This window comes from Pterocles gutturalis, unplaced genomic scaffold (assembly GCF_000699245.1).
Source record: "Pterocles gutturalis isolate BGI_N339 unplaced genomic scaffold, ASM69924v1 scaffold10218, whole genome shotgun sequence".
Taxonomy (NCBI): domain Eukaryota; kingdom Metazoa; phylum Chordata; class Aves; order Pterocliformes; family Pteroclidae; genus Pterocles; species Pterocles gutturalis.
The window spans coordinates 1-24,297 of record NW_010123087.1 but is presented as its reverse complement, the minus strand read 5'-3'; the positions used below and the strand labels follow the sequence as shown (position 1 = coordinate 24,297).

Sequence of the window (24,297 nt, the reverse complement as noted above, 5' to 3'; positions counted from 1 at the left end):
CCACAGTTCTCAAGCCAATCACTTGGGCTGTTCCTGTCACACAATCAGGGTAGAAACAATTAACAGCACTGATGTAAAAGGTCCTCTCTGATAGTGAATGATAAGATTTCCTTCCCCCTAAGGTGAGACAAACCTTTCTTAGCCTATTTTTCTAGTCTCTATGCTAGCTGGCCTGGTGAGAGAGCAGGGATTTAGGTCACCTTCCAGGGGGGGTCCCTCCAAAAGCAGGATGGATTAAACCAAAATGAAATAAAATTATTCTCCCTGTTTCTAAACTGCTAGGAATCAGGAGCCCATCCCACAGTTTATAGCAAATGTGTCAGAAATAGAAATTAATGTGTAAGTTCACTGCTTCTCCTCCTCTGCTCCACAGATCATTGCTTCCCACTCATGCCACCCAGCTAGAGAGGACGGCTCTCTAGTAAAGACCGAGTTGCCTCTACTTCCCCAACTCTATTTCCTATCTCCTGCACCCCCCTTTTCCAACTGGCATATGCCTTAAGACTGCACAAGGCAGAGAGAAGACAGTATTATTAGATGAGCTTAAATGAGTATTTAGGAGCCCTTTGGTGATGAGAGAACCGCTTGTATTTCAGTAGCAGGTTTTATATCACAAAGGTGTGTAAAGAACGTAATCCAAGAGTCTTCTCCTGCATACAACCATGACAATTACAGACAGGAAAAAGCTATTAGACCACTCTGCTCCTCTCCCTCCAATGAAAGAGAGAGGTTTCTGCTGAAAATATTTCTGAAAATATTAAAACCATCTTTGTTAATAGTGCACATCATCTCTGCAAAAGCAGGGTGGAGCTCTCACTAGCTTTGCTGTGATGACAAATAAGACTTAAAGTTTATCCAAGCTTAGTCATCCTTACTGCCGCACTGGGAGCTGGTCAAAAACCACCCCTGGCATTTCTCACATAAAGCAACCAGTGCCAGTTCGCTATTTTAGGAAAGGAAGCGACTTATATTTTCTACCAGGCCTGAAAGAAAACTGCAGTCTTTCTGCAGCTCTGCTGTTTAAGGCCTGTCAGAGTTTCCACACTGAACCTTTATTTCCAGCCTGGTATGCTTGTGCAGAAATGTATGTGCTTTCAGACAGCATTTGGCCAAAACAAGCACCACTCCTGATGATACTTTTTTGACGTGGTTTGTAAACAAAAAAAAGCAAACATATTGTGCTTTCAGGATTATCCCATTCCAGTTCCCTGTAAAAAAGCAAACCCTATGCATTCCCTGGGGCTCCTTTGCCAGTGATGGCCATTTTCTAAAGGGATCTTCTACTCCTTTCAGGTACTTTTCTCTGTCTTTGGGTGCCACAGAAAACACCCGAGCAAAAAATGGAGAAAAAAATTGATGGAGCCGATGCCCAGACTCTAGCAGAGCCAGCACTGGACCTCCACACCCCTTTGTTCTGCTTTAAATAATTTGAGAGCTTTGATCCCACAGTGACTGTGTGCTCACACATAACCATCAGTGCTGACTTCATCACAGGAACCGGGTTGCCAAAGGGCCTTTCTGTGTAAACATGCAGGTTACCCCGCTCTAGGTTCCCCCTGCCATCCCCGAGTATCGAAGGATCAGGAGGGATCAATGTCTATGTGATTCCTCAAAAGATACATGGGTTGGGAAGAAAGCAGTGGTAGGTGGGTCAGCATCAGATTAGAGATTGCTGTCTCACCCTGCCACAGATGCTGGGATCAAAACCTCAGGAGACTGTGGGATTTTTGCAGTGTCACACCTCACTGACTTATCACCAATCCGTATTTTTATTCGGAATGTCTTCCTCTTAGCTGTTTTACAGTTTCCTTCACAAGCAGCATTCTTCTCTCCCTTCTACCCATTTCCCCATACAGCATTCTGCCCTCCTCCAGAGCCTGACTCCCATTTCCCATTCACTGGGAAACACAAGCAGCAAGCAAACCAGCGCAGATGAGCCTAACTGCGCTTTGTCACTAGGAATGCACTCCACACATGCATGTTCCTTGCTCCCCAAAAACCCTTCCAAGTGGTCCAGATTGCACGGTACAGCTTCTGTACCATCATCTCCCTCTTCTACCAGTAACTCAGCTTTTCCATGGAGAGACCTAAACCAGTTTAATACAAACACATTCACTACAAAACCCCGTGTGGCCATGGTTGAAATCAGGCTCAACTGAAACTAGTCAGGAATGGTTTAAAATTAAATCAAAGAAGAGGACCTATGTTAGAAGTGTTTTCTGTCACATTTACTCTTGCAGGCTTAAGCCTAAATGAAGCATTTCAAGCCTTCATGTGCACCTTTTCTATTGTGGCTCCTCTTGCCCTGCTCTGCACTAAGCACAGCAAAAGCCCGTTAAAGAGGATACAGTAATGACCAGAAAGTGCTTTGTTTATACCAGCTCTTTAAATATTATTTAATTTCTACTCTGCTTGACGAAGTGTGCTGTTGTCTAAAGCCACGTGGCTCAGTCAGCTGTAAGCACTGCAAGGGGAACAGTCGAACAGCAGTCCCAGCACTTCTGACTTTTTCCCCCAAAGGGAAGGGAAGACAGAGGACACTCACCCATGACCTCTTGGGCTTCAAGCAGGAAGAGGTCACTCCAGGGCCCGCATCCGGCAGAGTTCAGCACGCAGACCCTGATGATCAGGTCTTTGAGAGGATTCCACGTTGTGAGATTAGCTTTTGTATCTTGTACAATCATCTCTCCCTGAGAGCAAATGGTGACAAACTGTAAGCTGTTTTAAAAGGAAGCTAGTCTAAAACTTCACCTTTCAAACTAAACCAAAACATTACTGGGTACTTCGTTGGTGCTATAACAAGGGTTGGGAGTTGTGACTCCTGGGCCCTAGTCTCAGTTTTGCCACTAACTTGGGCTGTCATCTTGGGCTTCTCTTCTCAAAAATTGTTAATAGCTTCCCAGGGCATAGGGAAGAAAAGAGGCTTAATGATTTCCTCCTTTGAGGTCCTTCCATTAAAGTTGCTATAGAAATAGCTTGGTTTTTTTTTCCTGCTATTAAAAGACACACCTCCTTCTTGTGGTTTAAACACAAAGATGCACTAACGTACTGCAAAGCATCTGCCAGTTTTAATCTAAGGGAGGAGTCAGTCTGTTTTAACTTGTTGACCAAATCCCTAATGGCTTCTGAATTTCATGGCCAATTTTCAGTTAGGAGGGCATGGCCAACATATTTATGGTAATTTTGTGGATCTTCTTCATAAACATCATTTGCAGTAAACCTATGAAGATTTGGCTGCCACCACTGACACAATGGAAATTCAATGGGAACTAAAAATGTCAATGACGCTGACCTAGTATGAAATGGGTCATGCAAAAAAGGAAATAAGTCTGTTTTCCCTCTAGCTGTCTCTTATTACAGGCTTGTTCACCATTAATAAACCCTGCCTAAATACATATTAAAAAGCGAGAAACCATAAGAAATGCTGTGAACTTCAAAGGCAGATATATACCTGGGAAAGGTCAGTGCTGAAGAACAAATGAAAGGCCTTCTACCCTGACAAGGTCCTTTCAAGTCCCTATGTATTGTATATGACATAAAAGAATCTGCAACCTTCTTTCTGTGATTTACAGTGTAACTCATTCACTTGTTAAACACACCTTTGCTGGTAGGATTTGGAAAACCGAGTTCCAGTCACAGGAGAGGGAGAGCCTCCATCCTGCACTGAGCTGCCTTTGGGACAGCACTAGAGAAAGGAAGAGATGAACTGATTCTTCTCTGTGCTGACTTTTGTTGTACAAGGAGCGGCAGAGAACTGGTCTGTCTGCAGATGAACATTCAATTGAAGGAATTCTGAATATGCCAGGAAGAAAAAAAAATGGGCCTAGATCTTTAGGCCAAATACTGAGGAGTTGTTGCAAACTAGAATAGATACATTTACACAAAACCAGCGCCAGCAATCGAGTCCTCTGGTATGGATAAGGGATGAGAGACCCTAATGCCTAGAAAATTTGATATGGACATTCTCCAAGTCTGTGCCCAACGGCTCAGCTCCCCTCTCAATCTATTACCTGAGTTACATTATCCTGAATCCACTCCAGCCTGTATCCCAGGACATTTTCTTTCAGCATGTCAGGAGCCACACCTTCCCACTCCAAAATCAGACCTGGGTCTCTTTGGATAACATGGATATTTTGCGGGGTGCTGCTTGGAGCTGAAAGCAGAGGACAGAATACAATCACCCTGTGCAGGAAAATAAGGCACTATCCACACTGAAAATGTCTGAAAAGACAGTTTCACCCTCTTTCCCAAGATCAGCCAGAAGAGAAAGTGTGAAGGGACAGAAAAACTTGTGCAAGTACCCTCTTTCCCAAGATCAGCCAGAAGAGAGAGTGTGAAGGGACTGAAAAACTTCTGCAAGCCACCAGCACTGTTTCTTTCAAGTGGAGAAGATCAGGTTAGCTAGTGTCTCGTTTCTTTCCAAGACCCCAAGAATCTCAGAGAGCCAAGGGGACATATGCCCAGCAGGCAGAAGTCCTGTGGCTGCACCAACTCATATATTGTGCATCATTGCTGTTGACCACATTTGCCTGCACATTATTTTATGTTAGGAGACCCTTCTCACAGTGGACAAGCAATCTGACAGTATCATGTTTCCTGCATTTCAGAATTAGCAAGGAGGCATTCAGTTAAGTTTATCATGATGTCCCTTTTTCAGATTCACAACTGCTCTCCTGTTCTCGTCTGCCATTTGCTTACCAAGCTCCAGGGTCTGGAAATAAACCCTGTCAGTGAAAGGGGAGCTGCCCATCTCATTGCTGCACTGCACACGAACGCTGTAGTTGGTGGAATGCTTCAGGCCTTGCACACCATAGGCAAAGGGGGGCACCGGGGTGACTTCAGTGGAGACCTCCTGGCCATCTGGTGACTCAGCTACCTGTGCCAAGAATGAAATGGAGAAGACTGTTACCATAAGCCATATGACCAACAGGTCCAGAGGGACAAGAACCCATTCCATGGTTAGTTTATGCAGGTGCAAGAATAGATATGGTACCAGTGGTGGTTGAAATACTGAAAAGGGAGTTGTCAAACTAAGAATCATGAGCCATGCCTTTATTTGGTTTAAGCGATACCACTCTCCTAACTCTGGCAGTACAACAATTTTCCACCAGCTGAAAATTTGGTTCCATATTTTAAAACATTTCCTTACTTATGTTACAAATTCTACAGTTGATTCTTATTTCCTTTAAAGAAAACTAAATGTTCTTGTTGCTTTGAATGCTAGTGGCTGGCTTCTGAGGCTTGTCTAAATTTGGGCAATGAAAATTGGTAGATCAACTTCCCTGTTGCCTAGCGTCACATTTTTCTCAACTCCTTTTTCAGAAGTTTGTATATTTTCAGTTTTGTAGTGGATTAAAGACATGGTGGACACTGGTAGCTTAGTTCAGCGAAACAGTTTCAAATTAAACTGAAAAGCAACTTTTTACCACTCCTGCAACTTCTTTTTCTTCAAATCTGAACTTTTAAGCAACATGAATGTTAATTTAAATCTGCTATCGCTGTCTGCTTTTAATGCACAGACAGGTTCGATGTTCCTGCTTTTGCACTGACAATAGCAGAAATCACTGCACAGCTCCCAGGCTCAGCCTAGCTTTCTTCTCAAGTGCATATGAAACAGCAAAGCTGAGAGCAAAAGCAAGGTGTACCGATAAAAGTGAAACACTCATGTGGACTTGATAATCTTTATATAGTAGCCTTTCTCCCTTTCCCCTGCCCTTCTGCTCATTCTCAGGCACACTTTTGGCCCACTGATTTATCTGGCTAATAAAAAGGAAAAATCTCAAGTTTCCTTAAGAGAAAAACATATTGTTGTCATTATCAGTGTCGTCCAAAGCAGGCAAAAAACCAAGCAGACTTTTATGTCAGTTTGATGATGTATTTCTGTTCAGCAGTCTGAAGAGCTGGGGCTCTTACATCTGCCCCCTTTATGCCCTGGAACATGGCTTGTGTTCATAGTGAGCAAGCACAGCGAGTCCCTGCGCTGTCCCCACAAGCAATCTGCCTGTCTCTTGGTGCTCCTGGGGCACCCGCTGGAATTCCCAGTGCCAGAAAACCACAGCCAAGTTTCAATCCCCCTTCTCTTTCTGGAAGGCTCTGAGAAGTACAATCATGGGGAGCCAGGAGCGTGTGCATTTTCACAGGGAAACGTGGTTCAGCATCTCTCAGGAAATCTCTCAGTGTGGCAGACAGAGGAAGCACGGCTTTCTGTCCGTGGAGGGTTATTGCCAAGTTACCCTGCTCCCAGATCCAAATGCAGGAACTTCTGTCCTCCCCAAATAGAACAGAAAAGGCTTAGAAAAGGAGTGAGAGACTGCTGAGTGGACAGAAACTGAGCTGCTCTGATTCAGCCTCTTTTCCACATGTCCCATCCCCCCTACCTTGCCCCTGCCAAAAGCCAGAGGGGGAACTCAAAACCCAGGGTGATTAGCATTGCAGCATGGGAGCCAGAGAGAATAGGCTGTTCCAACTGGAGATAACCCGCATTGTAAAACAGAGGAAGAAAACCATTTTCAGACACAAACAAGAACAGAAGCAGCAACAAATCCCAGAGACCAGGGCCAGATATATCCAGGCATTCTTTCTGCCAGTGAGTTAAAACAAAATGATGGTTTCTTTTACTTATGAAAGGGAGTAAACATCAGAACATGAAACCTCTAGTTTCCTCTTCAAATAAAAAGAGGACTGCAAGGAAATTAGCTAGGCTGCTTTCAGCATACCTTGTATTTATAATCCTCCTCTACGTAGTTGGCAACAGCCCATAGAAATTCCAGTCCAGCTCACATAGCCGCTGTAATCAGGGAGGGAAAGCACAGGGGCCCAATATTCACACCTGGCAGGTAAATCCATAGGGAATGTGCCTAGCTATGTTTGCATTGCCTGCTTCAGGAATCACCACTTCTTTCTGACGCTCGGTTACCAGCTGTTTGATCTGATTTTCCACTTAAGTGTGCAATGCTAGAAACTAACTCTGCCTGATGTTGGACACGTACTTTTGTTCTCAGGAACCTAAAGAAGCAGTCCAATTTTTTAGAGATGTTGAGTATTCAGCAGCCAGTAGAGCTAAAGGATATTACCACCCCTGATTTTCTGGGCAGAATTGGTCTTCAGCAATGGAAAACCAAACAAGATTTAGAGGTAGGACTTAAAATTACCCAAACATGCAAACGGGCCTGGCTTTGTTTCAAAAAGCCAGTCTGCCTCCTGCCTCCATCATTCCCACCTTTCCTGTACCACATCCTATACTTTGCAAGCTCCTAATCCCTTGGGCAGGGCAGAGAACAATCCAGAGGGGCCATACCTGAAGAGTGCAAGAGTGGAGGGGTGCGCGGCCATCAAATCCTGGCACCCAGACCACGCTGGCGTTGCTGCTGGTGACTTGGCTTACAGTTACATTGAGAGGCTGGAGAGGCATGGCTATAAAGGAAACAAAGAGACCTTTCAGTATACACAGAACTAAGCAGGTATTCACATGAAAACGGCAGAGGCTTGAGGCTCAAAGTTATGCAATGAAATCACTAATAGGAATAGTACAATATTACATCTTTCGAGAGTGTCCCTGACTCTTGTCAACGAAAACTATTATCTTAACATTGAACAAGCTATTGGCATCCATTCTTTAATAGTCCAGCATACTTGCTTGATGCATACAGGCAGCAGCTGATCTCTGATAGCAATGCCAGTGTGAAATGTTTACACCTTGGCTGCTCAGCCCTCCTCCCTCCCCCCTCCGTTGCAATGCCTTGACCCAGCCCTGCGAACACAATGGCCTGGGGACCTACATTGTCAACCAAATCAGGGCTTTAAAATCCCTCCCCTAGTTCTCAGTCCAGCCCCCGAAACCAGCTCTGCCAGCACCACTCAAAGGGTGGTTTGCTGTAGCGACCTGAATACCCTGCAGATGGATTTGCAGTAGACTGCTGGGCGCTATGAAAGTGCTGCCTCCTTACAAACCCTTCCTGAAACACCCTGGGACAGAGCCTGGGCTGAAAACTGTGCCTCCTTCAGGCTTGGATGAATAAACTCAAAAAGCACTGTTCTGTACAGAGGCAATTTGAGGCAAAATATTACTCGGCTGACACCACACTGCAAACTAAGGGCAGAGCCAGGAACAAAATCTGGATTCCCCGACTGGCCATCTAACCAGATGTTTGTGCTTCCTACCAACACAGAGCAGCACCAGAGCACTGCCCCTCCACTCTCGCTCTGGCCAGACACCTCCATCACTGCAGGGGCCTCTAGCATATTGTGGCGTTAACCTGAGCTCTTTGCCTTCCTTTTAGGATCGATCCTCAATATTTCCCTTGGCCTTGTCTTTTCCTCCCACTGTAATTCCACATAGTTACTTCCTATTCTTCCCAATATACCCCTACCATTTGTTTTTAATTCCTGAGTCTCTGCTTTTATTTAGGCACCTCACTCCTGAAAAAATTACCAGCTTCATGAATATTAACCTCTCCCCTGGCCTTTTGCTCATTTTATAAAATTCTGCACTGCTGCCATGAGTAATACTCTTCCTGCAGCAACTCAACAAATTGTACCCTCTGGACTCCTCTTTCAAAAACCCAATGGTGCTCAGGACAAGGCTCTGCCTACAGACTGAATTTTCCACCTGTCCAGTGGAAAGCAGCACTGGGTAAGTAATTGCAAACCAGGATTCCTTCAGCTGCATCTTCTACTGTCAGAGAGCACAACCACAGTGCTGCCTTCAGCACCTCCACTGGGCCATCTTGCATGAGTTGGGGTTGTTCAGCCTGGAGAAGAGAAGGCTCCAAGGAGACCTAACAACAGCCTTCCAGTGCTGAAAGGGGCTACAGGAGAGATGGGGAGGCACTCTTCATCAGGGAGTGGAGTGAGAGGACAAGGGGTAATGGGTATAAGCTGAAAGAGGGGAGATTTAGACTAGACATTAGGAAGAAATTCTTCACTGTGAGTGTGGTGAGACACTGGCCCAGGTTGCCCAGGGAAGTTGTGGATGCCCCATCCCTGGAGGGGTTCAAGGCCAGGCTGGATGAGGCTTTGAGCAACCTGGGCTGGTGGGAGGTGTCCCTGCCCATGGCAGGGGGGTTGGAACTCGATGATCTTTAAGGTCCCTTCCAACCCAAACCATTCTGTGATTCTATGAGAAAAGCTTAGACCAAAGCCCCCTCACAGGTCTCTACAGAGGGCCTAGAGGAGAGGAGGGGGCAGGGAAGAGATGGTGCCACAGATTAACCCTATAGAGCCTTTGTTGTCTGGTTAACTAGTTACCAGGACTCAAGGCAGGAGGCTGGCACCTAGATAAGAACAGTGTGTGTGGGCGGGAGGTGGGGCAGCAGAGCACGGGGTTGGGATGGAAGATGGGCAATGAGCTCTTTGCCTTTCCGTGAAAGGTCTTTGTGAGTTAACTTTGACTTTTCTTTCTCTTTGGGTATTCAGGTTTGTAAGCTCTTTGAGGGGAAAAAGCTTGCTTTCACTGCTTACTTGGGTATCATTTAAACATTGCCCTTAACTCAAGTCTTTCATAAACACACTCATAACGTTTGGGTTTAGCAACATGTAATTTTCATCACTGGATGGCAGGCCCAAAGGAGGAACGGGTTATACCACCACTGAAAATAAATAATCAACTGCTAATGCATCCACTCTGTAATGGCAACAGCCACTGAAGGGGGCTGGCTGGCTTGCACCTTCCCCTAACTCTGCCATTTGCAGAAGGGGCAGATACATTTCCCTGCTGTGTACTGGGAAAAAACTCTGGGTGGCTGTTTCCTCTTGTGGTCTGAAACACCCTAAAAGTCTGAGCTGCACACATGAAGGAAGGAGAGCAAAACCAGTCTGAAAACAGGACCTTGAGGATTAACATAACGAGAGTTAACTTCCTCGCGCTTGTAGAGTGGCTGGAACAATGGGGCTTTGTGCAGGGCTGGGGACTGCGGGCTACAATAACAGTAATTTTCTGCTTGGAGTACACCCAGCACAGTGTGGGCACTACAGAGAATAGATAATGAATAACAACAGCAGCAAACAGGAAGAAATGTTAACAGTTTGTAAATGTCCTAGCAAAAATATTTGCCTCTGGAAACACAGAAGAAACAAATTGTTTAATAAATTGTAGAAGGACTTGAGAGTCCTCATTAGCAGACGGATCTGTGTAAGAGAGGAAGGACTTGATCATGTGTGCACGGACAACTAGTCCCAGGAGTAATTTCATTGAAGTCTAAATGTTCATAGGATCAAGGACCAAATAAACATTATCTGGGCCTGCTCCTGTTCCTGCTGCTGCCCCTGTTGTCCTTGTCAGGAGCTTTCCTTTAATTTTAACAGGGGCTGTACTAGATCTTCAAAACTTTTGCTCTCTAGATGAGCCTCATCACTTCCCTACATTTATAACTACTCTTTCAGACATATCTTTGAGGGATTGCAGTTAGAACTTTTAGGACTACACCACTGGACTTGCTATTTAAAACCTGGTTTTTATTTCTTGGACATGCCACATAATGGTGCAACATTTGCCAAATCATTTAAGCTTGCTCTTCCTCAGCTCTAAAAAGTGTGTGTGTGCACACAAGTGTGTGATAGCAATACCTCCCTCCAAAATAGGCTCATTAGCTGATGATTGACCCCTTTGGAGCACTTTTGGCTAAATGTAATTGCTGGGAAATGCAAGAATTCTGAGGCCTTTACCCCATCATCTTACTAATGGTTAAGAAGAAGATTAAAAAAAAAAAAAAAAGCTGTGTTAACATTAAAAAAAGAAAAAAGCTTGTTTATGTTAAATACTATTTCAAATTACAGCTTGATGAGGTTTTTTTTTTTTTTAAGCATAATGAGCTTTGCAAACTAAATTCTATCCCAGGATAAAAATATCCGCAGAAGATACATTCCACAATAACTAATTCCCCTGTGTAGACAAGCCTTTAAGGAAACAACTCCAAACATTTTTAAATTAAGTTATAATTCTTACTAGTCCAGCATACTGCATTCTTGGCATAGCAGTAACCACAATGTCCTGAAGGAAAATACACTAAGAGTGGCACATCTACAGCTGGATTGTAAACTATCCTTTAATGAATATTAGCTAATACAACTGTGAGTTCTGATACAGCCATAAATGCTTGCTCTTATTCATGCTGAGCATAAGCTACTACTTGAACAAATGATTTTTTGTGACATGCCTTTCCTGGAACTAATAATCATGTTATTTAATGTGCATTAAAGCATCACTAAAAATTCAAATGCAGAAGCATCTCAACATGAAGAGGAGGGGAAGAGCTGATTGCTCTGATTATCCCCTTTTCAGTCACCTGGAGGAACAGAGAAAACATGATATCAGCTTAGTGACTTCCAAATGGCAATCGGTCATGCAAAGGCCAGGAATTATTTGTTTTGAATGAGTTCTTGAAGAGCAAAGTATTACAATTATAAATTCCATAAAAACAGTGTGGATAAGCAGACTTTACTGGCCAGTGGTGATTGCCTTCCTTGTCTTTTTTCAGCATCTAATATGATGCCAATAGAAGCAAGCAGAGGTAATGGCCCCTTTGGCTCCAACAAGACCCATCTATCTCCAAGGAGGAAAGATTTCTCCAGCTACAGACTTACGCCCAGCTGCATTTCTCACAAACAATTTGACTGCTCTGACTCTCTCCTTTTCAAGGAAAAACTGTGATTTGACATCACATTTCCACTCCCGAGTCAGATGTGGTTTATTTTGAACAGCATGGGGACATGGCCCCGTGCAGCAAGCGGGAACTGCTGTTAGAGCACAGAGCATCGTTTCGGCTGCTCAGAGCTCCAACCAGTGCTGGTTGCTGGCAGCTTGGAGACAGCCCCTTGCAATAAGGAACCCTACTTTCCCTCCCCAGAGAGCTAAACCCAAGTCCCTTGCCCGTTCTCTTGCACTCTCTCACCTTTGATTTGAACAGTGGCTGTCCGAGATGAAGACAATCCCTTTACGTTGTGAGCTTCACAGGAGAAAACTGTGCTTTGATTAATACCTAGAGATCAGCCAAGAAAAGGAAAGGAAACACAAACAGCTATATAATCCAGCTTCAACCTTCAGCAGAATTTCAATTATGTGCGACATCCAGCTCAAGCTGTACAGGCAATTGGAGGGCTGAGCTGGGTGCCAGTCAAAGGCACATGAATTTCAACGTAATTAACGTGCGAAACACATTTCTAACGAAGAGAGTGTGGCAGTGTAGAAGAGCTTTCACAGGAGCTTCAGAAAGCACTGAAAAAGAAAGATGAATCTGGCAGAGGAGCAGCTCACAGTGCTCAGTGAGTAGATGTCCACTTGTTACTTTCTGGTGAGCATCTCTGGAGCAGGGATCATGCTGAACCACGTGCTTATACAAGGCCCAACACTCTGGACCTCAGGCAACATCCTGAGCAACAACCATCTTTTGACTGGGCTGTAAACCCAGGCAAACTTCCAACCAGATGCTGCAGATTTCCAGCTAATGCCCACCTGTCTCTCATCTTGCAAACAAGTGGAAGTGAAAGTAAAACACTACTGCATCAGCACTGAGGCACTTTCCAGGGGTGACACAATGCAAGCAAGGATTACGCTGCCTCTCTTCTGTGAGAAGGTTTAGGACACTATGGACATACAGTTTAGGAGGGAAAAAGCCTTCAGAGCTGCATGGAGCAGCTTGCACAGTGTCTGTCTTTGCCCTTTGATTCATCTCCCAAGCCTGAAATTAGCAGCATTGTGAAGGTGTAGGGGAAGAGAGGAGGGACTGCTATAAAATGAAAGAGCAAAGTACTTTAGCATCTTCCACTCACCCTAGTGAGCCAGAGGAAAATGCTGCCAGCAGGCTGAAGGCCAGGCAGCAGAGCAGAGCAGCACCTGGTAGGCATGGCAAAAACACAGAACCAAGCACAGCCCTGCCCCGAGGAAAACACAAAACACACTGCAAACCAAGATCTCCTTACTCTCTAGCACCATTGCCAGCACTGCTTTACAAACACAACAATCCTTTTACCAAAACAACTGCTTGCTGAACCTCATAAATATTTGCTTTCCAGCCAGTACTTTATTACTATTTTTTCAGAATTCAGTACTTTCTTTAGCTAGCAATGCTTGTTTTCTTAACAACCATCTTTTTTTTACATGCTTCTGCAATATGACCCTGCAGCTTGTGTCCTGCTACATTTTTTCCATTGCAAAGACAAGATCTGCCCAAGGGACATCCCAAAGAACACTGAAAGGGGCAAAAAAATGTGCTAGTGATAAATATATATAACAGTTATTTGGAGAAGCCATTTGGAGAATCACTAGCAGCAGATGCCCTTCTTCAGGCCCCCATGCCACTGCCCCTCAATGACAGAAGTTTTGTCACTGGGGGATGAGACCAGCAGAGGAAGGGAGACTTTTTTCCTCTTTTCTCCCCCTCTTGACTATCAGTCTTTTCAGTTGCCATTTCAGCAGTCAGATTATATCATAAGGGAGCAGTTTTCATTTCCAACTTGGAACAGAATTGAGTGGCTACGGAAGAGAGGAAGCAGATGATAAAACCACTGCAAATCACAAACCAGGTTTTGATTTACATATAAATTAGGTTCTAAGGGAAGGCTTAATAGGATTGGATAGCTCAAAGGACGGCCAAAGATGTACAGAAACTCCCCTGGGGTGTAACTGTATTAACACTGATGAAGAGGCCCCAGAGATGAGCGAGTCGTAAAACCTTTTCTTTCTAAATAGCTAGTTCAGCTTTGGCTGGGAATAATAAAGCAGCAGTCAAGAGAAGAAACACAAAGCTGCTGGACAACTAGCTAGAATAAAGTTACCTTTAGGAGGTTAACTACAAAAAGGAGCTGCAGTCAGGTCCTGGTAGGGATACATCACCCCTTTCCCAAAAGTGGGCTGAATTGAAGCCTGAACATCTACTAGCTCCTGAGTTCTTCAGCTGACACTGCTGGGGAAGGCAGTCCTACCACCACGCACCTAGTGCCCACTTTGGAGCAAACCCTGGTCTCTGAGGATACCTACCAGCCCACTTCAGCACCAACACACACAACCACTCTAAAATTATCAAACAATTACATGAGGCAGTCAGGTTTTAACGATAAGAGCATCCTGCAAGAACAGAGAAGGAGGGAAGAGAGGAGAAAGCAGTGTGTGACATGGCTGTGCAAAGAAGGAGGAGGTGGCATCTGCTACATGCGAACACTTGGAGATTTCCAAGCCAAATGTCACCAAGAGAGTCACTTAATATAACCATGAACACACTCCACATGGTGGAACAAGAGAAGCACCCAATGCATCATCTGTCCAGTAGCATCTTTACCACAGTGCCAGCCCCACCCAAGCTCTGAAGAGCCTGCGCACCTCACGCCAGCAGAAAATACGCAGAGCAACGATCACCCCTCAAAATGATCCGGCTTTGTACGTGATCGTGACCTCTCACCCTCAATGTACAGTCAAAGACCATTCTCACACTACATAGCTACCCAGTGTCACTAGGCATGATCAGAAGAGAGCTCGCCTCCTCTTCTGATGCTCAAAGGGATCTCCTGCATTGGCAGCAGCCTTACCTGACACATTTAAGATGGAGGGGGAGATGTCTGGAAGCCCCACTCTAGAGTCTCCCATCCACCAGACAATTGTCACTGGTTCAGGGGGACCAACAGCAGCACAGGTCATATGAAATGGGGCATTAGGGGACACGGACACATCCTCAGGTTCCACAGTAAAGTAGGGCACACCTAGAAAAGCAACAGACAAGTGATAATAACTGGCAAGACTCCTGTCTCCTTGTTTATTTCCACTAATACCAGTGCCAAACACTGGACACCCACCTGCCCTGCCTCTATGCCTAATCTGACTCCCTGCAAGCCCTTCACAAGAACCAAGGGTCAGATATGCTGGATCACCTCAGGCCATGAATGTCTACATACTCCCACTAGAAGAAGTCAGAGAGAAAAGAGTGCTTGCTTCCCAAAATGCCTTTGAAAAACCTCTTTCAGTGAGCCTCCTTCAAGAGTCCCCTATGAAGTAGCTTTTAGTGGCTGTATTTGCTCATTTTTTCAGCTGGAGAGATTGGAGTTTAAAGAGGTAACAGTCAATAACTTTAGTGGTGGCAGACACGACTTTAAAAAGATACCTCATCCAGCTGCAGATACCTCTTGCTATGCATTAAAAACTGAAGCTTGTGAATGTCTTGAACTAGAGGCTGTAACAAACCCATGAATGAGGAAAGAATCATCCAGTTGAGAGACCAGAATAATTTACAATGCTCTCTCCACAGTGTAATTGACTGGAGCTGCCTTCCAGCATGCTCCGACACCACAAGAACCAGGCTGCCTTAGAGTTAGGGGTAATTTCTTTCAGAGCTATCCACAGACATAGCTCTCTTGATAACTACCTGTTCCCCACCATGGAAAGACTCCTGCTTGGCACAACAGGTCCACAGGGAGCAAAACACAGCTGCAATGCTAACGACCTCAGGTCATCTCTAAGTGGCAATAGCTGAGCGTTAACTCAACACATCACAAGATGTGGTTCCTCTTATGGGCAATGCCAGAACTCTTGTGGTTTCAGTGCTCCAACCCTGTAATACAAAATTCTCCAGCCATCAGCACTGGTGCTGACCCGGCAGGACAGCCAGCATGTGCTTCTGGTGACTGGTGGAAGAAAAACACCGAGTTCCCTTTTATACTCAAAGCTTTGGGTGTCAAGCACAGCCACTACCAACTGCATCTACACCAAAACTAGGCATTCTCAGCTGTAAAAAGTGTGTTCTGGAAACTGCTGATCTGCAGCCTCACAGAAACAGAGGAGCCAACAACATGGTGCATTCACACGCTCAAATTACCCTGTCTGTCCCTCGCCAAAGACGACAGGCCCAAGCAGCTCCAGGTGGTGTGGCAAATGCTGAACACCTCCAACAGGAGGCAATCAACGCAGGTGCCTAAAGAGGGATTGAGAAGCCCAAGGCCTGGTACTTCTCCTACACTCCAGCTGATAGTGGTGTCCTCAGTCTTTCACTGGCTGTTCAGTTGCTGCTCCTGTCTTTCAGGCGGCAGTTTCTTTGTGCCCTCCTCGCCTCCTTGCCCCTTTAAAGTGGCAAATAAATGAACAAACTAACACAGGCCTAAAAACAGGTCACTTCAGGAATGACAGTGCCTATCTGTACAAAGGCTAACATTCAGGACATCTTGATTTACTGCTGTTTTTTGCTTACGTGTCTTACTTTATTTTTTTATTGCAGTAATACATAAACAATAAAAGTAAATAAGCTTTTCAGAGACCAGCTGTGACACCTCTGCCTGATTTGTCCTCCTGCTCCAAGGAAGGTTAGAAGGGGAAATACCATCGTTTCTTCTACCTGTGAGAAGGATCCCTGCCTCCTGTCCCTTTGCCAGGGCACCAGAGGTTACCTTTTAGGAGGATCCTGCCCAGCTCGGCAGGTTTTCTCACTTTGGGAGCAGCTAACCAGATCAGACAAGATCACAATTAAAAACTCTCATAGTTCAGGGAGTGCAGCTGACTCATCCAGCTCAGGAACTTGCACTGCCCCCATACATATGTCACCTGGATACCTCCCTGGCTGTGACACAGCTTCCCAGCTCCTGGTACGAGAGGCGAGTGCCAGCACCCCCCTTTCACAGATGCACCATGGAGGCACTGAGCAGCCAACAGCCAGGAAATCGGGGGCAAAGCAAGGAAATGAGCCTGTCTACTCCCTGTTCCAAGCTTGCACGGGCCTGATTTTTTTTGTACAGCTCAGTTTTTTAGCCAGTGTTAATTCAGGGAGATATGTCTGTACAGGTGTGGCTGGGGGTTTAGCCACAACAGGGCTAGCAGCCCCAGGAAGAGCCACACAGTCAGAGGTGTAATTTCAGAGGGAAAGTTCTAAAAGAAGTATAATCCATATTCTACAGGTGGTCACACTGCCCAGTGTGCCTCTTAGATTATCTCTCCGGGCATCAAACACTATCATGTTCTCAGTAAAGCCAGAGTCTAGTTTCTAAACCAGGGAACAGTTTTAAAGTAATTTTGTTTTTGTAAATTCCACAGAGTGTTTCACAAGATCAAACATTTTAGCTGTATTACAAAGACAGTTCAAATACCATTGCTACAAATTCTGCCGGATACAGACTACCTAAGTGCATCTCAAGGCAGATATTAGACAGCATGGAAACCCATTCGAGCTCACTTTAAGTTAGATCACCAGTAGTCCACACTTGTTTTGTGTGGCACACTGAACAGTGTCAGCACCTACCAAAGGCTGCAAATGACCACAGTAAAGATCTTCTCTCACTCAAAGAGGAGAATGGTTATTATCAATACAGCAACCACTTCTAGACAAAGCTCATATGCCCAGGGAAGAAATACATACAGCAATTACAGTGACAGTGGGACTGAAAAGGTTTTGTATTCCCTGGTGTTTTTTTATTCTAACAGATGACACATTTTAAAAAACCCACCCCTCATCACTACTTGTTATTTTTTAATTTTTTTTCCACTAACTCCCATGATTTCACATGATTAAATGCTCCGTTCAAGTTTCACTAGCTTCTGCTGTACTTGCTTTTCTCATAAAGGTGACCAGTTGCATTTTTTTCAGCTTCCACTTCCACTGTAAGCTTTGGCCTTTATTCTCAACAGTCCTCCTTACCTATCTGCAGCTGGTTTTTGTGACTCTGATATTTCTTGCCTGTGCTATCCAGAAGGGATCCTTTATTTTTTAGACGGCTTAGCACACTGAGCTACCCAACCACTCCTAATGTGCCCACCATGCAAATGCAGCCACCTCTGCGCCATGGTAATTGGAATAGAAATAGAAACCCTACACAACAGAGAGCATTTTAAGTTGTAAACAATGTTCTCCAGTTGAAACTGCACCTGAAAATATAGGTGGACAAAAGCCTGGTATTTATGAAAGGCAGCAGGTAAGCATTCCTCTTCCTGTGAGAACTGCTGTGAATGTTTCCATGTCTGAGAGACCTTTGCTGTAAAACACCCAGACCACATCACCACCCACACCACCCTCCCCCCTTCCCCTCTTTTAAGACTGTCGATTCAGGTCTGGACCAAAATGTTACCAATTACATCCAAAAAGCCATTTCTTGCTGCAAATGCACTGTTCCTGTCAACTTCCTCCCAAATATTATGCCATCCTATGAGTACTAGCTTCTGAGGATGTAACACAATCATGGCTCAAGTAAAATGAAACTAGAGGCAGTAAGAAGCCACCAATCCACGTTGCCTTGGGGGACTTTCGGGCAACCATATGGAAGCTATTCTTTATCAGACATGACTGGGCAAAACAGAGCCACACGGAACAGTCACTACTATGAAGCACTGATGTACAGTGAGTGCTTCTCCCAAAATTCAGAATTGGGCTAAAACTGTACCTTGCTCTCAAAGACCTGTTTGGCTGACAAACAGAACCAGGCTGTGAGTCTGCTTTGAGAAGTGGGTTGGACCAGATGTTCCCCATGGATCCCTTTCAACCTGAACCATCCCATCATTCTGCAAATTATTTGGAGACCAAAGCAACAACTGATTGAGGGGCTGGAAAGAAATGTATGTACGTGAAAGGATCTTTCACTCATTTCCTAACACGCCAAAATAAAAACAGAAGGTAACAACTGACAGCCCCTCTCTTTGAAGCTACTCTCCTAACATTCCTTCCTCCTGCTCTGTGGTGATCTCACTGCAGTTAGCTGCAATCGTTCAGAGCCAAGAAGCCTGTCACTGGAGCAATCTGCTCTCACCACTTCCACCGAGAGCATATTGGTGGGTCAGCCCTGAAAGGAAACCAGCGCTACTACTACTCCTTACCTTCCACTATGAGCCACACTTGCTGTGATTCTTCCTTCTTCCCCCCGTTCTCAACCTGGCACCAGTACTTCCCAGAATCTGTCCGCTCGACGGATTTCAAGCTGAAAAAAGTCAAAAGCCATATCGATATTTTGTGTGGATAAAGCACATTTTTGCCCCAAAGGACCCTCCAGTGTTTGTCAAACCAGATGCACGGACAACACCCATGGAGACGCAGCCAGCTCTGGAGAGGAGGCACCAGCCAGCACAAAGCACGCGGCCGAACAGTGGAGACAGGAGGCTCCTCTCTGAAGCGGAGAGAGAGAATCCTCTGCAGAGCAGACAGCCTGCCTCCGAAATGTGATCACAGAAAACACATTGTCTGTATCCTTTGAGGATAGGAAGGGGTTGGTTATCTTGATCCCGAATCATGACTCTAGCTAGCCTTCAAGAGCGACAGCTTAGCCTACAATGGCTGAGCAGGCAAGCAACTCCAGATCACAAACCTCCAACAAGCCTGTTTTACCTCGGTTAGGTGACAGGACTGGTGACAGCCTCATCAGGAACAGATGGGTCAGAAAAGGCCCCCCTTTGCCTCAACTGCACTGAGTGTCATTCTTATCCCAACAGTGCCTCACGCTGAAAAACTCCCTGGGCCTCTCCATTTGTTATTTCAAGGGGTCACGCTGGCCTGCTCCAGCACAGCACCTCACCCTACCAACTCTTCAGCGTCCCCCCTTGCTCAGCAGCAGCTCCCCTTCTGAGAAGATGCGTCCAAGCAGGGGAAGGTAGCCTTGGGGACAGAGCAGCAGAAATTCTGCTCCTTGCTCCACTGGTGGAAATCTGCCATTCGCAAAACAAGGCTAGCGTAGCGAGTAAGGGCAGAATTGGGTCCCAAAGTGACAAGGTCTCAGCCACCAAAGGCACCAGTGTGACTCTGAGCACCTGTCAAGGTACATATGTTGATTACCCCCCTGTGGGACGTGCAGCCATGCATCTGCTGCCATGCAGGGATCCTCAGCAGATCTGATGCCCGCCTGTCTAACGCTAACCATCCACACTGGGGAAGGGGAAGAACATCTCAGGAAGGAAGACAGAAAAGGGAGAGTGTTTGCTGAAATGCACAAAATGGACCCACTACAGCCTGATTTTCAGAGCTGTACCTTCAAATGGCATCAGCTGTCCTGCCCATCCAGCCGCATGTTCTGAAACACAGCCATCGCAGCAGAGAGTCACACAGTGGGTGGTAGAAAGGATCACTTCAGGAGAAGAAAGGAAAAAGGAGAAAAAGATATGGACACATCTAGATTCGGCACCCTATCCTTAGCCATGGTGCTGCAGAAAGTTCTCAGTGGAGGAAAACAAGAGGTGAGAAAGGAGATCAGACTGAGAGGCAAAGACAGTTAACTAGGAGAACTGATGGGAAGTAAATGGTACAGCTTCAAGACAACTACACACCATAACATTATGCAACAGTTTTACTGGGAGCAGATTTTTTTCCCTGCCAAAATGTTTATTACAGACAAGCTTTAGCACAGAGACTTTCAGTTGCTGGAATTGTTGACTCCATGCAACGTCAATCTAAGAAACCTAACAGGAGAGGAAGCTGGAGCTCAGGGAAGAGTGATTCTCAGTCAATAGTTCTGAGCCTTCAAGGTGATGGCGTGCTTCCTTGTACAAGCTCTCTCTATGCATAGAAAAAGCCAGAGCAGAACCTTGGGTCTGGTTTAACTTAGTACTTCCAGAATTAGCCGACATCCTCCTTCTGCTGAAATAAAGGCACAGAGAGCTGCTTTGCAGAAGAGAGGTTTTGTGCCTCTGAGCAGGGCAGGACTGATATTGCATAGTGTAAGTGTATCAGGAAAGCCTCTGCAAAATGACTCGGGGATGGTTCAGGTGACAAACATCCTCCCCAAAGAAAGAAAGGGGATGCAGTCCTGGGAGTCTCATTTCCATTAACAATCCTCACCCTTTAGGCAGACTGACAGCTCAAGAGAGAGAGTAAGAGAAGGGAATGAGTATGAGAGAGAAAACCTATTTACGTAAGTCAGACCTTAGTCTTCCTGCTGCATGGCAGAACAAGATGAACAAATAAGGCAAGAACATCCTTTCACCTCAAAGTCACGTCTCAAGCATCACAAGCATTAGCAAAGCACCTGTCACCACAGTAGTCAGAAAACCAATATGGTTCTAGTGAATAAAATCTCAGCCCTCTGTGGCTTCGGTTCTGCTCTCAGTTATGCCCTTGCCATGCACCGAACCGCAGACCTAAGGACCCTGCCCTGACAAGGGCACTGCAGTTGCATAGATATAGCTGACAGCAGAAAACTGTGCAATAGTTTCCGCGATATTCTTCCTTTTCTGCATCTGTTGTACCTGAGGAAGCCGATCCAGTGTTCTTCATCTACTGGAATGTACACCTGGTCTACGCTTTGCACCACTGCTCCATCCTTGATCCACAACATCTCAGGATCTTCCGTTCCCTCGAGGCTGCAATTTAGTTTGACGGGTTGACCCTGGGACACCTTTAATTTGATTGGAGATCCTGTAAATTTCATACCTAAAAAAAAAATACTACTCCGCCCCACCCCCAGAAGAAGGGGGGTTGGAGTACAGCAAATTACTCTAGGTTGGCAGTCTGGAGTTACATATCCTACCAGCACACACTGCAGCAGGGTCTGTTAGTCTCAGCACTGCTCTACTATGTCTGCTAAGCAATAGTCAAAGGCAAGCACAGAATGCACAATTGCTGGAGGAAAGTGGTGGCTCAGTCCATACACAGGGCTTTTTTTCAACTCATGTAACAGCACGGTGAGCTTCTGCAGAGTGGTGCCCAGGTAGAGCCAGGTAGAAACACTGGGAGCTTCCTCATGTCAGTCATCCAGCAGCACTAAGCACGTTGGCTCGACACAGTACCACACCTCCCTCTTTTCCCCAGGCTTGAATTTCAGCTACGGTGTTCCTGTGCAGCTAAGAAATCATCGTGCTCGCTCCATTGTACGCATTTGTAAAGTGCTGGGATACGAGAAAGAATCAATTGTGTCTCATTATTCAGCATACACTGTTCCTCTGCATCACAGAAAGCCTGTCTGCAATTTGCAAAACCCGTGAAAGCAAAGCCTATTCCACAGCACACCTCGCCGAGGAGCAGAATTGTTTACAGAACAGATATTTCTGTCGCGTGACGCGGGCGTGAGCTCAGACGAGCCTCTCTGACCCTTCAGTCCAGCCAAAGGACCGTGTTACACTCTGAGCTGTACAGCTGCGACCCCGAAGCAGCAAGGGCAGAGTCGGTGCAGCCACTCAGGTTTAGAGTGACACAGAAGCGATCAGCGAAGCAGCAAGGGCAGAGTCGGTGCAGCCGCTCAGGTTTAGTGACACAGAAGCGATCACAATTTGGCCCAGAGCGCTGTTACATGTGTAGGTGGATGGGGAGTGTTTCCCTCAAGCAGAAGCGAATATATGGAATTTGTTACCACAAGAAAACACGGAAGCCATTCCCTCAAGCAGAAGCGAATATATGGAATGTGTTACCACAAGAAAACACGGAACCCCACTATATAAGCGCATTTAAGAAAGGCATTTAAAGGAGGAAGCAGAGGATCAAAGGAGACCGTGGGAAAGCAAGAAGGTGGGAAACTAATGCAAAGCTAGTTTTGTTAGGGAGAGTGGCCATTTCCTATGCGGTGGCACAGGACTGACAGACCAGAACAGGTCTAGCCTAGTTCAATATTATGCCCCGGCTGTGGCTTCTACATCCTTCAGAAACAAATGACTCCATCACTCTGCTGCTCTAGCACAGCCACATATCACAACACATTACAACTGTACCCAGTTCACCAGCTGGTCAGCTTCTCACAGGATGCCTCGCTAGCCTACACAGCCAGACAGAAAAATGCCAGTTGTGAAATCCAGAGCGCTGCTCAACAAGCAGCCCTGTTGCTTTCAAACTCTGTTACAGCCTGACCGGTGATCAAATACAGAGATCTCTCATGTGCCAATTCCCTTCTCTCCAAGACACCACCCTCCCACAGCCACGCGGGCACCACCTCACAGGCAACAGTGAGGGACTGGCAGCATGGGTGTAACAGCTGGAAGAGCTGGGAGCCAGCACTGCGGGACCAGCTGGCACTCGGCCACCAGCAGCCGGTACTCAGCAGAGCACCAGTGGTCCGGGAGCAATCCCAGAACACAGGCAGAAGGACTTTATTCCTTTCCTTAAGGAGATCCCCCAGTCTGCCAACAGCTGGTTTCCCATACTTAGTCTTTTGCCTTTCTATCCGCTGTTATTAATTTAACATATTCACAGAGAGCACTGGAAAACTGGCGAGATGATCATTTTAGTTTAGCTGCTGCAGCTTGTTTGCTGGGCTAAGGATTTAATCACCTTGGGTGAGGATGATCTAACCTTGCATCACTTAACTCATCTGTAACACAAATTACATGTCCCAGTGCATGCCAGAAAGCATCCTCCCTTTCACCACTCACAATATTGGAATAAAACATGAAAGCTTCATAGCAGCTCTCTCTGTGTTACAGAAAACTGATGAAGCCAGGCTGCTGAATGCACGCAAATTGACAGACACGTTCATCACAGGTGCCTTCATGGACTAGCAAACTACTCAGCTTTCCTCAGACCGCCCTGCTGAAAGAATTACCCACAAATTAAACAGAGACCCTTTATGGTTTCCAGTTCCCATACAAATTAATGATGTAGGAAATTAATATACAGTACAAGTGTTCAGCCCGAGTTGTAATTTTCCACATCGCCCAAGTATAATCCTTTCATCAAGATCAACTGAAATGAAGAAATAGAGATCAGGGATTTTTAATTCATGGGTTTTCCACAAAAATCCAGTTTTAGCTGCACCATCTCTTCCTGCAGGTATCAGAAAGAAGCACACAGGAGGCCAATATGGATTTTAATTTCCACCTGTTCCTCCTTCTACTCTCCCACTCATGATTTCTCATCTGATAACATTCTTGCCAGGTCAAGAAATAATCTTATCCAAATAGGTTCCCCCAAGCCTACCTGTAAGAGCTGCAGGAGTTAAAATGCATAGCTTGGAAATAAAATTAGACTAAATTTCTTATCAACCAGTTATCATACAGAACTGACAGCAAACAAACCTACTAGCTGTCAAAATATGACATACTTGTTTGTTGTTTTGGTATTTTGGTTTTTGTTTTTAAACTTGCCACCTCTGAATATTTTGATTCTTAGGAACAGAAGTATGTTTTTTGTGAAGTTATTTTGGGAGTGAAGAGATGTGTCCCATGCACACCAAGGAAAAGGTTTTTTGCTCCCCACATTCCTCAGGACCCTGACCCGGCGATCCAGCCCGTACCAGAGCCCCCCAGCCCGGTGCCACCGCCCGCACACCGCTCCCCACGCAGCGCGGAGCCCAAACTCCGGGGGAAGCCTGCGGGAGGTTCTCCTGGGCGCCGAGAGTCTCCCATCGCTGCCTTTCCCTGCCGACTCGGGGGTGAAACTTCGCAAAATGAGTTCAGAAGGGAAAAACAAACAAACAAAAAAACCCAACAAC

The 24,297-nt window shown here is 45.7% G+C and overlaps 1 protein-coding gene across 1 annotated transcript in view; it reads right to left on the bottom strand.

Moving 5' to 3' along the window:
• The window catches only part of TYRO3 (TYRO3 protein tyrosine kinase), a 38,742-nt gene extending 17,433 nt beyond the window's left edge, over nt 1-21,309 (bottom strand). The window contains exons 1-8 of the mRNA XM_010077769.1: nt 21,128-21,309; nt 18,773-18,873; nt 14,518-14,688; nt 11,889-11,975; nt 7,298-7,413; nt 4,699-4,876; nt 4,011-4,153; nt 2,546-2,690 (exon numbers count right to left, since the gene is read on the bottom strand). Coding sequence (XP_010076071.1) covers nt 2,546-2,690; nt 4,011-4,153; nt 4,699-4,876; nt 7,298-7,413; nt 11,889-11,975; nt 14,518-14,688; nt 18,773-18,873; nt 21,128-21,309 — 1,123 coding nt within the window. The remainder of the gene's footprint in view (nt 1-2,545; nt 2,691-4,010; nt 4,154-4,698; nt 4,877-7,297; nt 7,414-11,888; nt 11,976-14,517; nt 14,689-18,772; nt 18,874-21,127) is intronic.
• Nucleotides 21,310-24,297: the final 2,988 nt, after the last annotated feature.